Source organism: Schistocerca americana, chromosome 11, assembly GCF_021461395.2.
Source record: "Schistocerca americana isolate TAMUIC-IGC-003095 chromosome 11, iqSchAmer2.1, whole genome shotgun sequence".
Taxonomy (NCBI): Eukaryota; Metazoa; Arthropoda; class Insecta; order Orthoptera; family Acrididae; genus Schistocerca; species Schistocerca americana.
The window spans coordinates 198,336,017-198,352,525 of NC_060129.1; the positions used below are offsets into that span (position 1 = coordinate 198,336,017).

Sequence of the window (16,509 nt, forward strand, 5' to 3'; positions counted from 1 at the left end):
CGGTTAGCAGGAGAGCAGCTAAAAGTGAACAAACGTCGGCAAACGAGAATTGGACGAGTGATCTGCATTTGGTAAGATTTGTATCGCATTCACTAGTATTTGCTCCTGTTCCACTTCTCTTCGATCTTTTAGCAAATTACCAAAGGAGGTTTGTGCCCTCTCCACTTCAAGACCAGCACTACAAGAACTACTGTCTTCTATCTCGTACACATCTGTTGTCGACACGAGTTGCACGAGTGATGCGAAGAGAATATAATGTTGCTAATTGAAGAATATACGTATTGTAGGTCTTTCCGAGTTCCAAAAGTTCAGTATTCAGATGTCAAAGGAAAAGAAGTGCCAGCGGTAAAAAATTGCCAAAGCACTCGAAGGTCCAGGTAGGAACATAAAAAGATAATAAATTCATTAGATCCTTATACCGGAATGGAGAGTGAATAAGTTCGGTATTGCTTTTTACTAGAAAGCAAAAGCACAGTAAATGTCCTTGGAAGTAAGGAAGTGTCAATATGTATCTAGTATGCTGGTTAAAATTAAAATTATACTGAAGACTTGAACATTCCCATTGCTTATGCTCATGGTATTTGTAATTATGTGGCTGATGTGTTAATGTTATGTTAGAGGTCTTTGATGACAAATAAAAATGATTTACTTGGGCTCATGCTATCTGCCATGTAACTTACCCTCTGCATTGCACCTCGTACTGGTTTGCAGAGTATAATGTAGATGTAAATAACAGATTTTATCAAGGGGTCTTTGTGACAGTGAAACAATACCAGTCAAGATAGATGTAACGGAATTTGAATAGCGTATTTGACTGTGTTGGTTACGGTAGAGAGATCGATCTTTCGGTCCTTTCTGTATATTTATATATAATATTGCACGAATTAAGGCTGGGCGGGTGTAAAGCTATCGTTAAAAATGCACACCGCGCGATTTGTTAAGATTTGGTTGGTCATAATAATAATAACATGCTTTTGAATACAGTTAAAATATAATGGCGATATCTGTTTAGTGTTATTGGAAATAATATGTAGTAAATTAATGAGTAAGGTAGCCAATACTATAAGAAGAGGTAAAATTGGGCATATTGAGGTGTTTTGCTTTATACCGACGAAGCCGATGATACGGCGTCATTTTTTCGTTTACTCTTAGAAATAAACAAGTAAAGAAGTGCTAATTGTGCGTAGTGAAAAAATATAGGGGCGAGTCTTAAATAACTACGGTACACAATCGGAGTAACAAAAGGACATTTAGTTACACGAAATCGTGGATAGTGAAGTGTGGTCATTAAATTGAGTACACTTACAGGGCGGTCAATTCCGGGATAAATCTATACGCATCTCACGAGGGACGCGGTATGGAGACTGTTTTTTTAATTATATCGCGGAGAGCTGGCTCTAATTTATGAAAAGGAGAAAAACGTTAAATTTTACGCGAACCCTTAATAATAGCGGACCGGAGAGAAAAGTGTGTAATTGTCTTACACCTAACAAACATTCGTGGAGGGCGGTGGCTAAACTAGAAGAGTCAATAACAAAATACTGTACCATTATCATTGACTGTTGGTGTCGAGCAACCAAAACTGTTCGTCAAATGGTTTCGATGGAACTTGGGAATTAGGGTTCAGGCACTCGCATATACTCCACATCAGAGTGTGAATGAGTGGTGAATGCGAAATAAAACTGTGAACAAAGTTACGTTAAATAAAACAGAAGAAACAAGACAGTTTGGTCGTATCTATTGTTATTCCACAAACTGTAAAATTCGTTATCGTTGTACGAAGCCTTTATAGATGATCGTTACGACAATTTGCTTCGAAGGGATCTCGTTAAGAGTTAAGTTTTGGGGACCTGGTCGAGAGGGGGTAGTTCGTAGATCCTGCAGCTATTCTGGAATTAGGTGCTACCGTGACCATTGTGTGCTGTCAGTGACTTAAGGTTACCATATCTCGTGCTCTAAGATCGATGCGCCTTTCCACTCGGTATAACTGTGCCTCACGGCAACGACAACACTGACGACGAAGGAAGATACGGTAGAACAGGTCACATGTATGTTTCAGATTCCATTAATTACATTTTATTAGCATTGTCTTCCGTACGTACTTGAATAAATCCTGTTAGTATTTTGCTTATGTTACTGCAGACATCAAATACTATCTGATATATAATAGCTATTGAAATGAGAAACAATAACCAATGTAAATTTCACTTGAAAAATGCATGCCACAAAGCTACATTGTATTCATTTATTATTACTACCAGCGTCCATCATAAACCACCATCTGGAATAAAAGAATAAACAGTACTTCTCACACGTCATACAAACTGAGACAGGGAACCACATTTACTGATAATTCATTAAAATTGTGCACATATAACATAACAGAAATTTAAAAAATTCAGCTGAGACCCATTCGACAGTAACTGATAATGAGAAAATATTTTGTCAACCTGTAAGCTTTTATGTTCAGTGAAGGCGAGTGTCACGGTGCGTGCTAGTACGACCTGCTCACCAAACGATTACTGTGTTCGCCGGTTGCAGACCCGAAATATGAGGCAATGTTCGAGAACGGCAACTTCCGACGTAACGGGCGCGTGAAGTGGTCGCCTTGGAGGTGTCCCGGGGCGGCGACCTCCTCCGCACTGCCCTCGGGCACCGGTGCCGTCTACCGCCCACACTACGCGCACCGGAACGACCGCCAGCAGCCGGTGGCACCCCAGTTGCAGGGCGCCCCCGTCGCGTTACTCTTGGGGCCCGCGCAGCTCCAGGCAGCAGCTCCTGCCGAGAGCGGGGGCGGAGACTTCGGCACCGGAGACGGAGCCGTATCACCTCACGCGACCCTGCCAAACGCGGCGTACGAGCAGAGGTCAGTATCCTGTAAGGTCACACAGCCTCAGATGTCGCTGTAACATTACGAGTCAAGACAGCTGTAACGGAACTTGAATAGCGTAAAGTTATCGTTAGAAACGCACGCCGCACGATTTGTTATGATTTGGTCGGTCATAATAGTAGTAACATGCTTTTGAATACAATTAAAATATAACGGCGATACCTGTTTAGCGTTATTGGAAATAATTTGTAATAAATTAATGAGTAAGGTAGCCGATCCTATAAGAAGAGGTAAAATTGGGCATATTAAGGTGTTTTGCTTTATATCGACTAAGCCGATGATACGGCGTCTTTTTTTTTCCGTTTACTCTTAGAAGAAGAAAAAAAGAAAGAAAACAAGTAACGAAGTGCTAATTATGCGTTGTGAAAAATATAGGGGCGAATTTTAAATAGCTACAGTGTATAATCAGATTAACAAATGGACATTCAGTTACGCGAAATAGCGGACAGTGAAGTGTGGTCATTAAATTGAGTACACCTACAGGGCGGTCAATTCCAGGATAAGTCTATTCGCGTCTCACGAGGCACGCGGTATTGAGACCGTTTTATTTTTTTTTTTTATTATTATATCACGGAGAGCGGGCTTCAATTTATAAAAAGTAGAAAAGCTGTATCATTATCACTGACTGTTGGTGTTAAGCAACCAAAACTGTTCATCAAAGGGTTTCGGTGAATGAGTGGTGAATGTGAAATGTTACCGTGAACGAAGTTATGTTAAATAAAGCAGAAGAGACAAGACAGTTTGGTCGTATCTGTTATTATTCCATAAACCGTAACATTTATTCTCGTTGTACGAAGCCTTTATAGACGATCGTTATGACAATTTGCTTTGAATGGATCTCGTTACGAGTTAAGTTTTGGCGACCTGGTCAACAGGGGATAGTTCGTAGATCTTAACTACTGCAGCTATTCTGGAATCAGGTGCTACCGTGACCGTTGTGTGTTGTCAATGGCTTAAGGTCATCATATTTCATGCTCTAAGATCGACGCGCCTTTCCTCTTGGTATAACGGTGTCTCACCGTAACTACGACAACGCGGCGTACGAGCAGAGGTCAGTATCCTGTAAGGTCACACAGCCTCAGATGTCGCCTCATACAAATCTATGAGTGATTAAAATTCTTTGTCCCCCATCTGTCCAAAAAGTTTTGAGACCGGATTGATAAAAAAAAATGCTTCATGTGTCATACACAGTCTCCTTCCACTTGATCACACAAGGAATATTCGTACTACTGCACGAAACTCTCAGAAAAGCCCATCTGTGGGATGTCGTTCAACTCGCGCATTGCATTAGCTCGAATGTAACTGGCTAGATGGAAAAATCTACTCACCGAGTGGCAGCAGGAGAACACACACGTATAGAGGTTAAGGAAATTTGCGAGCTTTCTTCTTCTGGCAGAAATTTTGAAGGGGACGGAAGTGGGATGAAGTAAAAGGACTAGCGAGGCTCAGGAAATGGTTAGAGTAAGGAAAAGTCGGCCAGAACACCGGGACAGGGGAGACTCACCGGGACGAGAAGGAAAAACTGACTGTCAGAGACTGCACCGGACAGGATACGAAATCGTCAGTGGTTAGACGGGCGAGGTAGGGTTATAAGAAAGACTGAGATAATGACAAAACATCGTGCAGGAGTTAATAAGAATGGAAAAGCTAAGTGCAAAATATGTAGTAAAGTTGACAGGTGGGAATTATAGGCAGGTCACAAAATAAAAGGTACAGAAAACTAAAAGGGATTGAAGAAAGGAATAGTTACTGAGAAGAATTGCAGAGACTGAAGAAATTAACATAAATGAACACCAGATTGGTGGCAAGAAATGAGGACATGTTGTAATGCCAATTCCCACCTGCACAATTCTGCGAAGGTGGCGTCTGGGGGCACGTGTGGTGAAGCGGGCACCGAGGTCGAGACTCTCGTGTTGTAGAGCGTGCTCTGCTACAGGATATTGTGTATTGCCAGTATACGCCCTCTGACTGTGTCCGTTCGTCAAAACTGATAACTCGGTGGTGGTCGAGCCGATGTAAAAGGCCGCACAATGTTAACCTGTCAGCTGGTACGTGACGTGGCCCTCAGTACGACAGTGCCCGCCTTGCCAGTTACAGGACTCGTATAGGTGGTGGGACAACCTCACAGGGATAGGAACCGTAAGGTAGGGAGATGGGTGCAGAAAGAGCATAGGGTCTGATTTTGGTATTACAGAGATTAGTCATGCTGAAACAGCTGAATAATACATTCAAGACCTGGATAACATTTAGTCATAAGTCTCTGTGTTGTATCTTCCACCTCTAAGTTCCCACGTTTTCAAATCTCGTCCGGTGCAGTCCCCAACAATCAGTCTTTCCTTCTCATCCCCTGACCTGGCGGACTTTCCCAAACTCTCCCTATTTCCTAAAACTCACCAGTCCTTTTTCTTCGGTTGTCTTCATTCCCTTTCAACCCTCCTACTAGAAGAACGAGCCACTGCCTCTGAAAGATTGCAAATTACTTTAATCTATATATGTGCGAGTGAGTGTTCTCCTGCTACTACTTGCTGAGTAGTTTTTTGTTTGTTTTTTTCCTATCCAGTTACATTATATTTTCAAAAATTGGAAATCGTTTATTTTCAATGATACATTGTTTTGAAAGTTGGTTACATTGTTAAAGTTCTGACCCTTCGTGTGAATTTCAGCACTTTAATAACACTGAGTCTTGTCACAGATAATGATTTTTTTCCAGTATTTTGCAGTTTTATCAATTTCTGGCAGGCATCGACACACAGTTGTTTTTGTTCTGAAGTGAAAGTATGTGAGACAAACTTTGCACATTCTTTTCTCTTCTTCCAAAGCTTCTGGAGAATTTCTCAAACACTCCAGTTAGAGAGGTCGCTTCATTTCGATCTGCGACACAACAGTGTGGACACACTACAGCCGCAGTTACTTTACTTAACTCTGCGTGCTCACATCCGTTGTTTACGATCGGTAGTTCGAGCTGCCACTTTAGTTACTGCGTCGGCATCACTTGTACGCCCGGAATAAAATTAGTCTCGGAACTTTTTTGACAGTCGATGTACGTTAATACTCGGTACCTTGTGGCACGGCCGGATAGACCGAAGGCTCCTCGACTTCCTTTCAAAGTGGGCACATTATTAAAGAAACATCCAGTGGAAAGCTGTTAGACACTGCCATAGGCAACCGAAGAAAGTGACATATAACAATACTCGATGTCACATTTCTGTGGGAAATTAGGTTGAGGGACTGACAGTGCAATAGTAGCACTGCACAAGTTTTTATAGTTGCAAGAGGGGAGCAGCATTTTTACGTAGATATATCTCCAGTGCCCGAAGGCATCTCGAGAGAATTATTGAGTTACTAATATTGGTAAATTTATCTGGACGTGTCATCCTCAAAGGCAGAGAACTCATTGAAGCATTCTGTGGTTGTTTTAATGTTTCAAGTATTTTTGTAAAGATGGTCTGTAGAATTTTAAGGCTAGTTGAAGCATGGAATAATGTAGCTGAAACCTTCTAAAGTGCACGGATGTAAATCAGGAGACACATAAGCTTCTGTGAAGACGTCCATTAATATAGGGATCATCTCGGGTATGTCTGTCTACACATCTGCTCCTTCCGTGCGACCGGCTGAGGTGGTGCGGTGGTCACTGCACTGGACTCGTTCAGGGGGATGACAGTTCAGATCCCCGTCTAGCCATTTCTCGACATCGCTCCGTACAGTTGCCTGGGCGGTTCCTTTTTAAAGAGCACAGCCGATTGCCTTCCCCGCCCTTTTGTAATGTGAGCCCGCGCTTCGTCTCGAATGGTGGTGCTGTCGACACAGTGTTAAATTCTAATCTTAGTCCTTCTTCCCGTGTGTGGTGCTGGATTAGCACCAAAAGAAGGCAAAGCAGGGGCAGAATATTCCTAATTGATAACTCAAATGTGTTGAGATAGAAGCCGATGATCTCGAAGATAAAGCGGATCAATGTGAGATGTCAGAGCTTCATCAGCTATAACCCTTTTTAAATTTCTACTGATCAGTAAAAAATTCTTTCTTGCTTATGGATGAAAATCCTAGAATGGAAATGTGGATATACATAAATATATAATAATGTGACAGGATGTAGTTGTTACTAGTTGTGACAGATCTTTATAATACAGCATATTCAAAAACTGTTGGGAGTCTTAATGTCACTATAAAGACATTTGCACATGTAGTAAATAGCACGAGGGCTAGTCGAACCAGTGACTGTGTTATAAATAGGGAAAGGAAAGTTTTGCATTGACAGTAATTGCAAAATTGGGTACTGTACTGTCATATCTGAAGATCTGCAGTTTTTATGAAAATAGCAAAATGTGGCATTATGCCTGTTCCAGCGTAAAAGTGTCATAAATATAAGTGCAGCGAGTTAATAATATTCGTAATGATAGTTATTGAATGTTGAAATTAGATTTTTAGTTTTTCCCGAGGCTGAGAAAAATTATTTCTTGCATAAAGACTTCTGGCTCTAAACATCAAACAAAAATATTGTAGTTCCAACAAGTTCCATTCTGACAACAGTTTTACCTGTCACTGTCACATATCCTAGCAGGTTTGTACAACAAATTGTACTGCAGTTTTCAGGGATCCTTGAATATGCTTCAATTAAACCACACATTTTCGTAACACACAGTTGTAAATTCAGAATCCACCAAACAGGGCTTCACAAACACGTAGATGGTATCTGTCGGTTTACTTCTGTGGGCCATCCACAGCAAGAGATAAGTGATGTCACACAAACACCACAGTCGTCACTTACAGTAGACGGAAGAATTTAAATTGTGCTCCACGAGCAGTACGATCGATAAATATACGGCTTTCGGGTCTGGTGCCGGATTGACTTTCGTATATCCCGGAACACGTCCTAGAGGCGACTGCTCGACACTGGCAGCCGGTGGCCGCGTGTTACGGCTGTCGGGCAACAACTGCTACTGTGACAGTGTGTACAGAGATCTTATTTAAAATCGGTGCGGGCACGATCGAGTTGCTCGCAGAGGGACGAGTGTAGGGTGTCCGGAGCCCCCGACCGGGAGCCGAGCTCTGGCCTTCCGGGTGACCGGTGCAGGCACTAGCTGTCGCTGCGGCCGAGAGTCGAGCCAAAATTATCGACTAGGTGAATCCTCGGGTTTGTTGCCGAGTAACTGTAGTCGGAAATTCTCATTTCCTTGTATATCTAATGGCAGCAAGTGCAAGGCTCCAGGCTGCACTTAATTGGAATCCCGAGTCCCTATTTATTAGGTTACCTGCTGAATGTTTGTCGCCTCCTTTATCAAATTCTCCCAGTGAGAGGAAACTGAGGATACAATCTTTGTGTGCTTATACATAGTGTTGTGTCCTATACTGAGAAAGTGCTCTTCTATTACGGACTTACGGGGTGACGCAGATGTGTATGACGGTGGACCTCGTCACACTGCTCTCACACTGTATGTCGCATCCGGTCAGTATACATCTCATTTCACACACTCTACGAATCTCGTACGTGCCTCGTTTCCCAGTGCCGAGGTAATCCTTGCAGGAGCTAATACGTTCCTCAATTTTGCCGAGGGACAAGAGACTTACGTGATGCCGTGTATTTCGAGAACTCGGGAAGTATCACCGAAGTAAGGTGAAACGGCTGAGATGGTGGGTCCTCTGTTTCTTCATTTCAGTCACTCATCTGGATTTGTTTTGCTGGAATGTGTAATAAATTTGTCTTTCAGGATAACCGTCACGTAAGAAAACTGTCGTAAGGTGTCGGAGCTCACACGACAGTCTGTCAGTGTCGGACTTGACGCGTGCCCTGCGAATTGGCGTGTGCAGTACAGTCACATTGTGTAGGGTCGTGACCCTGCGAGCAGGAGATAACGCTGTGCCCAAGTGTTCTGTCTACTTTCCCTTCTACTGAAACACCTGGGAAGCGTGACGGATGCCATCCTTCTCCATCTTCAACTCGATTCTAAACTGAATAGTCAGATTTACCAAATTTAAATGTTAAAGAAATGCTGGTAACTTTTCAGTTCCACGAGGACACACCACACACACATTATGTACACAGACCAAAAGCAGGAAGATTTTAAAGAAGCCGACTGTCTTGCTTCCGCTTCAGAATTTTCTGTGTAATAGGAGGAGGAGGAAGAGAAGGGCGTTAGTGTTTAATGTCCCGTCGACAATGAGCTCATTAGAGATGGAGCAAGAGGTCGGAGTCGGGAAGGACGGAGAAGGAAATCGACCGTGCCCTTTCAGAGGAACCGTCCCGGCATTTGCCTTAAGGGATTTAGGGAAATCGTGGAAAACCTAAATCTGGATGGCTGGACACAGGTTTGAACCGTCGTCCTCCCGAATGCGAGTCCAGTGCACTAACCACTGCGCTTCCTCACTCGGTCACTGTCTGTAATAGTTGACCACCACCGGAGACAGGAGTTTCCCCGTCGGTGACCCCATCTACTTGTTCTCAAAGTACTCGTGTTAAATCTGCAATAGCAGAGCATTACCTCAGTACTAGACACAGAATGATGTTCGGGAAGGCAAAGATTATGTACTCGTATTTGTATTTCTTGGGCAGTGTGATCAAGCAGACAATACACTGTTGCACAACAGGTAACCTAATAGGGATTCAAGATTCCAATTAAGAATGGTGCCCCTATAGTGTGCTGGCTGTTGTTGTTGTTGTTGTTGTTGTTGTTATATCCCCTCGGCATCTGCCGGGTGACATCCCTCAACGCGTCACGGTGCTACCAGCAGTCTACCACACAGGGGCGGCTACTCTGCAACGGATATGTCGAACAGAACGATGTAGCTCGGATCCCAGTAGGGCCTACAGACATGTTATCATCCTGTGACTACGAGTAGCTCGACAGTGCGAGCGCGACTTTCAAACGAGGCCTCCGTAACGAACTGTTGCGATGTCGGCATTGGCAGTTGCTGCGTGCCAGCCGTAACAAACAGCCACCGCCTGCCACGATTGTTCGAGGCCGTAAAACTTCTTCGGCAGTGTGACAAGAACAATGTTCAATGTAGAGGCCTCTCTCCTTTGGCTTGTAGGTAACTTATGCTGTATTATAAATTGCAATGTAGTATTGTGGGTATTAAAGTAGGAAAGGGAGTCTCGTGAAGATGAAATATTATTAATTTATTTGTATTTTATTATATATGATATTATAAGGGAGACCAAGAGGTTCAGAGGGATGTAGGCTGCAGTAGGTACTGGGAGATGAAGAAGCTTGCACAGTATAGAGTAGCGTGGAGAGCTGCATCAAACCAGTCTCAGGACTGAAGACCACAACAACAACAACAACAACAACAACAATATATGATATAAATGAAAAAGCAGGGTCTTTTCCTAAAATTAGTGTTGGTTTCAAACCTTGTTGCTTTTACATTAATCTGTTGTGTAAGGTCCAAATAACAGTAATTTAGTTGTAGACATTTTGTAAATTTTTGACATTTTCATTCTCTTACCAATGTGAAACTGGGCTCATTCAACATTCCTAAGTATGATCTTCCATAACAGTAATTTAGTTATAGACATTTTGTTAATTTTTGACATTTTCATTCTCTTACCAATGTGAAACTGGGCTAATTCAACATTCCTAAGTATGATCTTCCATATTGGATTGTAAGGCAAGTAGTTTGTGAATGATTTCATTAATTAGTTCTTGAACATTCAGTGTTGGCAACAAGTATGTATTAAGTAAAGGGAGTTGTCTAAATATTCACCATCCCATGCTGCATTTTATTTACAAAGTCAGAACCGTTGGTGATGAATTCACACATTTATATGTGTTGCAGTAGTCAATGTAAGTAGTTCGTATCAAGCATTGCTAAAAGCTGTTAACATAAACAGAGAAATATGAGTTTATCTTTCTCTCCTGATGCTGAATTCAAATCTAGATCAAACTTCTCTGGTCTACATTTTCCATTTACATTCTAAACCACTGAAGTGAAATATCTTCTTATAACATGCTGAATTAATTATTTATGTACCGTTGACTGAACTGTTTTGTCCATCTCTGTGTGTTTGTCTTGGCATTTCAGGTCTATTCAACCTTCTGATGGGAATGACAGTGCTTCATTTGAAGAAAGTAATCACCAAGATGTGGCACCTGATGATGTGGTTGTGGAGCAAGAGAAGCCAACACCCTTCATCAGTTGTAATGTTCCGACACAAGGAATTGTCTCACCAGAGGACAATTCCATCTGCAGTGCAGACAATACGAGCACTGCAGACAATAACGTTTCCGTCTTCACCTGCAGTTCGTGCCTACAGAGTTTTTCGTCAAAATACAGCCTCGTAATGCACGTGTTCCTCCACGTCGACGGTGTGGAGCCGCCGTCACACGTGTGTAGATACTGTGGAGAAGTGTTTCTCACTCGTCGCGGCCTGAATAAGCATTTGAGGACGAAAGACGGTGACGAGACTGTGAGTGCACACACGTTTTCTGACACTAGAAAAAAGGTATGTAGCTCTAGTGATATGTGCAAAGATGTATTCACTTCAAAAGATCACACACCCATCGGTTTCAGTGCAGTCACAGATAACAAGTCACACGACACTGATCCTATATCACAGAGACACCGTTGTCAATCCGATGACTGCTCTCTTTGTCAAAAAAAATCTAAATCAGTTTCTACATCACGTGCACCTACAAAGCGATACAAATGTAACGTATGTAGCCAATCCTTCGCTTTTGCGTGTTATCTCGAGAAACGTGGTATCATGGACTCCGGGGTGAAGCCACACAAATGTGAAGTTTGTGGAAAATTGTTTGCTAGAGTTTACGATCTTAAGGTCCATTTATTAGTTCATTCTGGGTTGAAGTCACTGAAGTGTGACGTTTGTGATAAGTTGTTTGCTACAGTCGAGGAACTCAAATCCCATTCAGTACAGCACTGTGGGCTAGAATCACACAGATGTGAGATCTGTGGCAAATCGTTCGCTTCACTCGTTTCTCTCAAATCCCACGTCATAGTGCACTCCGTTGTGAAGTCTCGCAAATGTGACGACTGTGGCAAACTGTTCGCCAGAGTCGGTAAGTTCGAACTCCACCTGTCGGTGCATTCCGGGTCGAAGTCGCTCACGTGCAGTGTGTGTAGTAAAGTGTTTAAGAGTGCCCTTCATCTCGAGAGGCACATGGGAGTGCACTCTTCACTGGACGTGTAACTTTACATACTAAAAGGTGTCAATAGTAGTTTGGTGTACAATTAATGTTTCCATTTGTTCCTTGTTGGAATACCTTTACAGTATTTGTAATATCTGTGTGTGTGTGAATCTACCTGTCATTTCAATAATAAATATATTCAGTTCTTTCGGTAGTTACTGAAACTCCCCCTGTGACTCCTGCAGAGTATTAGTTTGAAATGGCTGTTGACGTACGCACGAAGACAGACTGTAGTACTGCCCGCTTTCACCCGACGGTGTCGCCACTCGCCACTAGTGGCACACTGCAGTGGCACTCGTTCCGGCTCGTGTGTATGCCGCTGGGCACGGAAGCAGTCGAGTGCGGGCGCTGTCGGAAAGTGTACTTCTCCCGAGGGAGGTAGTGACTGCTCGAAAGAGTCTCGTGAGGTCGGTAGCCATGTGTGTGGCGAAACGCAGAGTCACAGGTCCCTATTTTGTCGGGTATCGGAGTTCGGAGACGACAGGGACCGTGCCGAAAAACGGAAGAGTACTGGGTGTCCGGCAACTTTGCACAAACTGAGGCCGGGCTCGTCGGCGAACCCGATAGGGGAGCATGGGCGAATCGCGTCAGTTTGACGAAATAGAGAAAGCGACAGGTCTTTCACGGGGACCCGTTCCCACCGTCATCCCTGAGGATTTGAAGATGCAGTAGGTGTGTGCACAGTGGGTGCTCCACTCCGGCAACATTGCGCAGAAACGGAAGCGCGTGTAGATATGTCGACAGTCGGTGCGACAGTACCGCGCGAGTCCGGTGGAGTTCTTCCGAGTGTCCGGTCACCGTCGACGAGTCAGTTTTTCTTCGAGACTCCGGAAAAGAAAAGCCCGTCTGTGGAGAGGTAGCGAACCGGGAGCACTCGTCCCGAGAAGTCGCGCGTGTGACTGTTTGCACAGAAACGAGGGGTATCGGGAAGGGAGACTGCAGGTGGATCGGCTCCCTCCCAGTACGGCCCTGAACTGTGACTGGCACTGTAGTTTACTACAGCGACTCCACCGACGCCTCCGACAGTGCCGACACGGTAAAAGGGGCTCTGACACGACACTGCGTGGCCACGTGCCGGTCGCTAGACCGTCGTCACTGTGCGTAAGCTGAGTGTTACTGTGGTGCCGCATACTCCGCATTTGCCAGATCCGGTTCCTAGAAACTTTGCCCTATTCGGTGTGACGAAACGGGTCGCACCGAGTGAGGAGTTCACCACCGGTGACGAACTTCGTGCAGTTGTCTGCCGGTGGTGCCGGGATTCGTCAGAAGAATTGTTTGCTACGCAATTGAGGAACCTGCCAGAACGGAGGCAAAAGTGTATAGACACTGGTGGGGAATACCTGTATTACAATCTGTATTTCTTTTGTCAGTAAATGATTCGTGTGAACACAAACAGTTGTAGTGTCAATCAGTTTTGGATGCATCGAGTACATGTTTTTATTATGAAGCTTTAATTTTATTTGCATTGCTTTGTGTGCAATAATAAGAAGATAATAGAATAATGCTAATCGTGAATATTTCAGCTCGTCTAATCATCTAGGAGAGGGATGTGTTTGTACAGGGGGTGAGTTACACTGAAGCATTTACTAAGTCAAGAAAAACAACTACCGCCCAAAATAAGTTCCGGGAATTTCTCCTCCTGCTCTCAGTAAATAAAATATTTTTGTTTTATTCCATAAATTACGTAAATAACTGTATATTAATTCACGGCAAAGCTCTTCAGCTTTGAATATTGTCTGGTCAAATAATGTGTTTGTTTGTATTATATAAATTTTGTAATTAGTTTAAGTTTGCTCAGCAATGTTTGATGAGTTGATTTGTAGACATACTTTATTTAAATTCATATGTATTCAGTGCCGCATGTGTCGCAGATACAATGAAACAAGTTGAATGATACTTAAATATATACTGAAGAAATTGTGTTAAGTTTATGTTCTTAAGTAAGTTACATTCATTGTAATCTTTAAAGATGTTGAATATTTTGAAGATATTTTTGAAACTATTACCTTCTTGTTAATACTCATGTCAAGCTGTAAATGTTACCTGTGAAATATACTATGTATTTATGTGTCAGCAGTTTCATTTCCCAAAATGTGCCTGACTTAAGTGATAATTTTCTAATGAGTCAATTTCTTTATACATATTTATGAATACTGTGTGCATTACATGAGGGAAATAAGGATTCGACCACACGAAGTCACACTTATAAAAGCAGTAAAGTTCAGAATCTCGTGGCCCAGCTTTCCTCGGCCTCATTTGAAATACGTACACATATATTGGGGGAGCATTTTCACAAAGTGTGACACAAACTCTCTGCGAGTAATATGAAATTAAAGAGGTCAAACATTTAAATTTTTGTTCTCGTGAATTGGAGTACGTCATGTGTATCTTAAGTACCTACTCTGTAGTTGAGCAGGTATGTGTCTCAGATTGTTCCTGACATCTATATTACCATATACAAAACAGTCAATGATTTCGGTAATGTACAGTTAATGTAATGAAGAATAGGAAAATGATCTGGCATATCATAAGTTAGTGAAATTTATTTGCACTTTCAAAACACTCCTCGATTGATGGAGATAATGTTGTACAATTACTGTGACAATTGACAAATGCTGTGAGAATAACACAATCTTCTGCATATTTTTAGTTTTACCTTACTAACACAATAAGTACACAATTCTATTGACAAATTAATTTACTTCCAAGGAAAGCTTTTGTATTGCTGCATTACAAAAATGAAATAAAAAATAAACTAAATGCAACATTGGCAAAAACTTAGGTTCAAAACGGTGCACTAATTCAACTTAATTATTCAAACTGGATTTTTTAGCACAGGAAGACGATGACTACATATGAATTACTTCAACTGGTTGAACTCGGACAGGTTCTCAGTTTATAAGTATCCACATCTGCTTCGTGCAATGCCTGGATAATTTTGATCTACACACATATTTTACATTGCTTTGTAACCATTTATCATCGTCTCATATCCTCTGAAGGTATGACAGTATGACTTCGTCAGCTGTTTGTTGCAAGTTGAAGTAATGCCGTGACGTCTCCAATAATATTTAAACAAAATTATGTACTTTTTTCTTTCTGGTGGCTTGTGGTGCAACAGTGGTGTCAGTAGCCCTCCAGCTACATCCATCAGATTGCTTCTTCGCGCAGCACATTTCTTGATTGAGGAATTATTTTTTTAATATGAGACTTATTTTGCTGAATGTACAGAGAATTACTTTCTACCTGCACAAATTCAGGTGTAATGTTATATTCGTGTAGTGTTGATATTTTCTACAGCTAATGCAACACGTTTGACGCGATCTGTTCCAGCTAAGAAAGCATTTCGCTAGGCGCCCTTTTAACGTGAGAAATGGTAATAGATTTTCCCTGTCATTTCAGTTTCCTCAGGAAACGAGAGTTGGATACAGGTTACAAAGGGCTTTGAAGTACGAAGGAACTTCATTTAGATAGCCTGAGCAACAGCTGCCAGCAATAAGACATTAATCTTTAGTTCTTATCTAGTTTACCTTTTGATGTGTAGAGGTCCTTCCTTAGTCTTAGAAAATTGTTGAGACACTTACAGGATTGCACAATTATTGCAGAACTGGCTGTGTCTTATAATACTGGTTTTGTCAGAACCTGCAAACTGAAGAAAGATTACAAAAGTGTGTTCACTGTCCAAGTCTCTCTGCTCAGTCTGTAACTGAACACTCATTCATCAGAAAGCTGTGGTTGTTCAACGGGATATGGTTTCGATAAATGTTCACACGGGACAAATGCTTTTGACCGACAGTAAACACATATGGTACATTCAGTTTTATTCCTCTTTGTGGTGCCTTCTGTGGTATATTTAAAACTTTGCTGTGGCACTATGTCTCTTATCTGAAGAATTGTTTCCAGACTGGTTGACTATTAATTAAGCAGTTTGACCGTGCTCGGTTTCGTATAATGAGAGCATACACCCCATCAAATTCTTATAGCATATTAGTGAAATTCAGTTTAAGAACAGCTGCTGACAATGTGTTTCATTGTTACTAATGAGAGAATTTCTGTTCAGTGAATATTGTTTCATGTTACGCAGAGTTAAGCGTAGTAATATATTTCTTTAGTTAGGGTTCATTCGGCAAATGAATTTTATTCACTTAAGTCATTGAGAGACTCTGTGCCTAAGATATAAACCACACAAAATACACTGATGGAAAAAAGGATCAAAACACCACGAAGTTGTTGTGCAATGTAAACAAAAGTGGGTAGACGTGTATCTACATCTGTAAGATGATGCCTGTTCACATTTTGAGCAAGTTGCACAACAGTGCCACTACGAGGATGCAAATCGGGTTTACTTTAAATACATACCGTAACAGTCTCGAGCGTCAGTTACATTCGAGACCGGACTCGGCGAGTCGACGTTCGTCGAGAATGTCCGTAAGGGGACAAAGGTGTCAGTGTCGGCACCTCAGTGACTCTGTCGAG

At 42.2% G+C, this 16,509-nt stretch overlaps 2 protein-coding genes across 2 annotated transcripts in view; both read left to right on the plus strand.

Annotated features, from left to right (window-relative positions):
* Positions 1 to 11,036, plus strand: part of LOC124553552 — a 262,796-nt gene extending 251,760 nt beyond the window's left edge. The window contains exon 29 of the mRNA XM_047127399.1: positions 10,910 to 11,036. The gene's annotated coding sequence lies outside the window, so the exon portion shown is untranslated. The remainder of the gene's footprint in view (positions 1 to 10,909) is intronic.
* LOC124553553 (forkhead box protein L2-like) overlaps positions 1 to 15,503 on the plus strand; it is a 29,946-nt gene extending 14,443 nt beyond the window's left edge. Inside the window, exons 3-5 of the mRNA XM_047127400.1 lie at positions 2,542 to 2,866; positions 10,910 to 11,025; positions 15,436 to 15,503. Coding sequence (XP_046983356.1) covers positions 2,542 to 2,866; positions 10,910 to 11,025; positions 15,436 to 15,503 — 509 coding nt within the window. The remainder of the gene's footprint in view (positions 1 to 2,541; positions 2,867 to 10,909; positions 11,026 to 15,435) is intronic.
* The last annotated feature ends 1,006 nt before the right edge of the window (positions 15,504 to 16,509 follow it).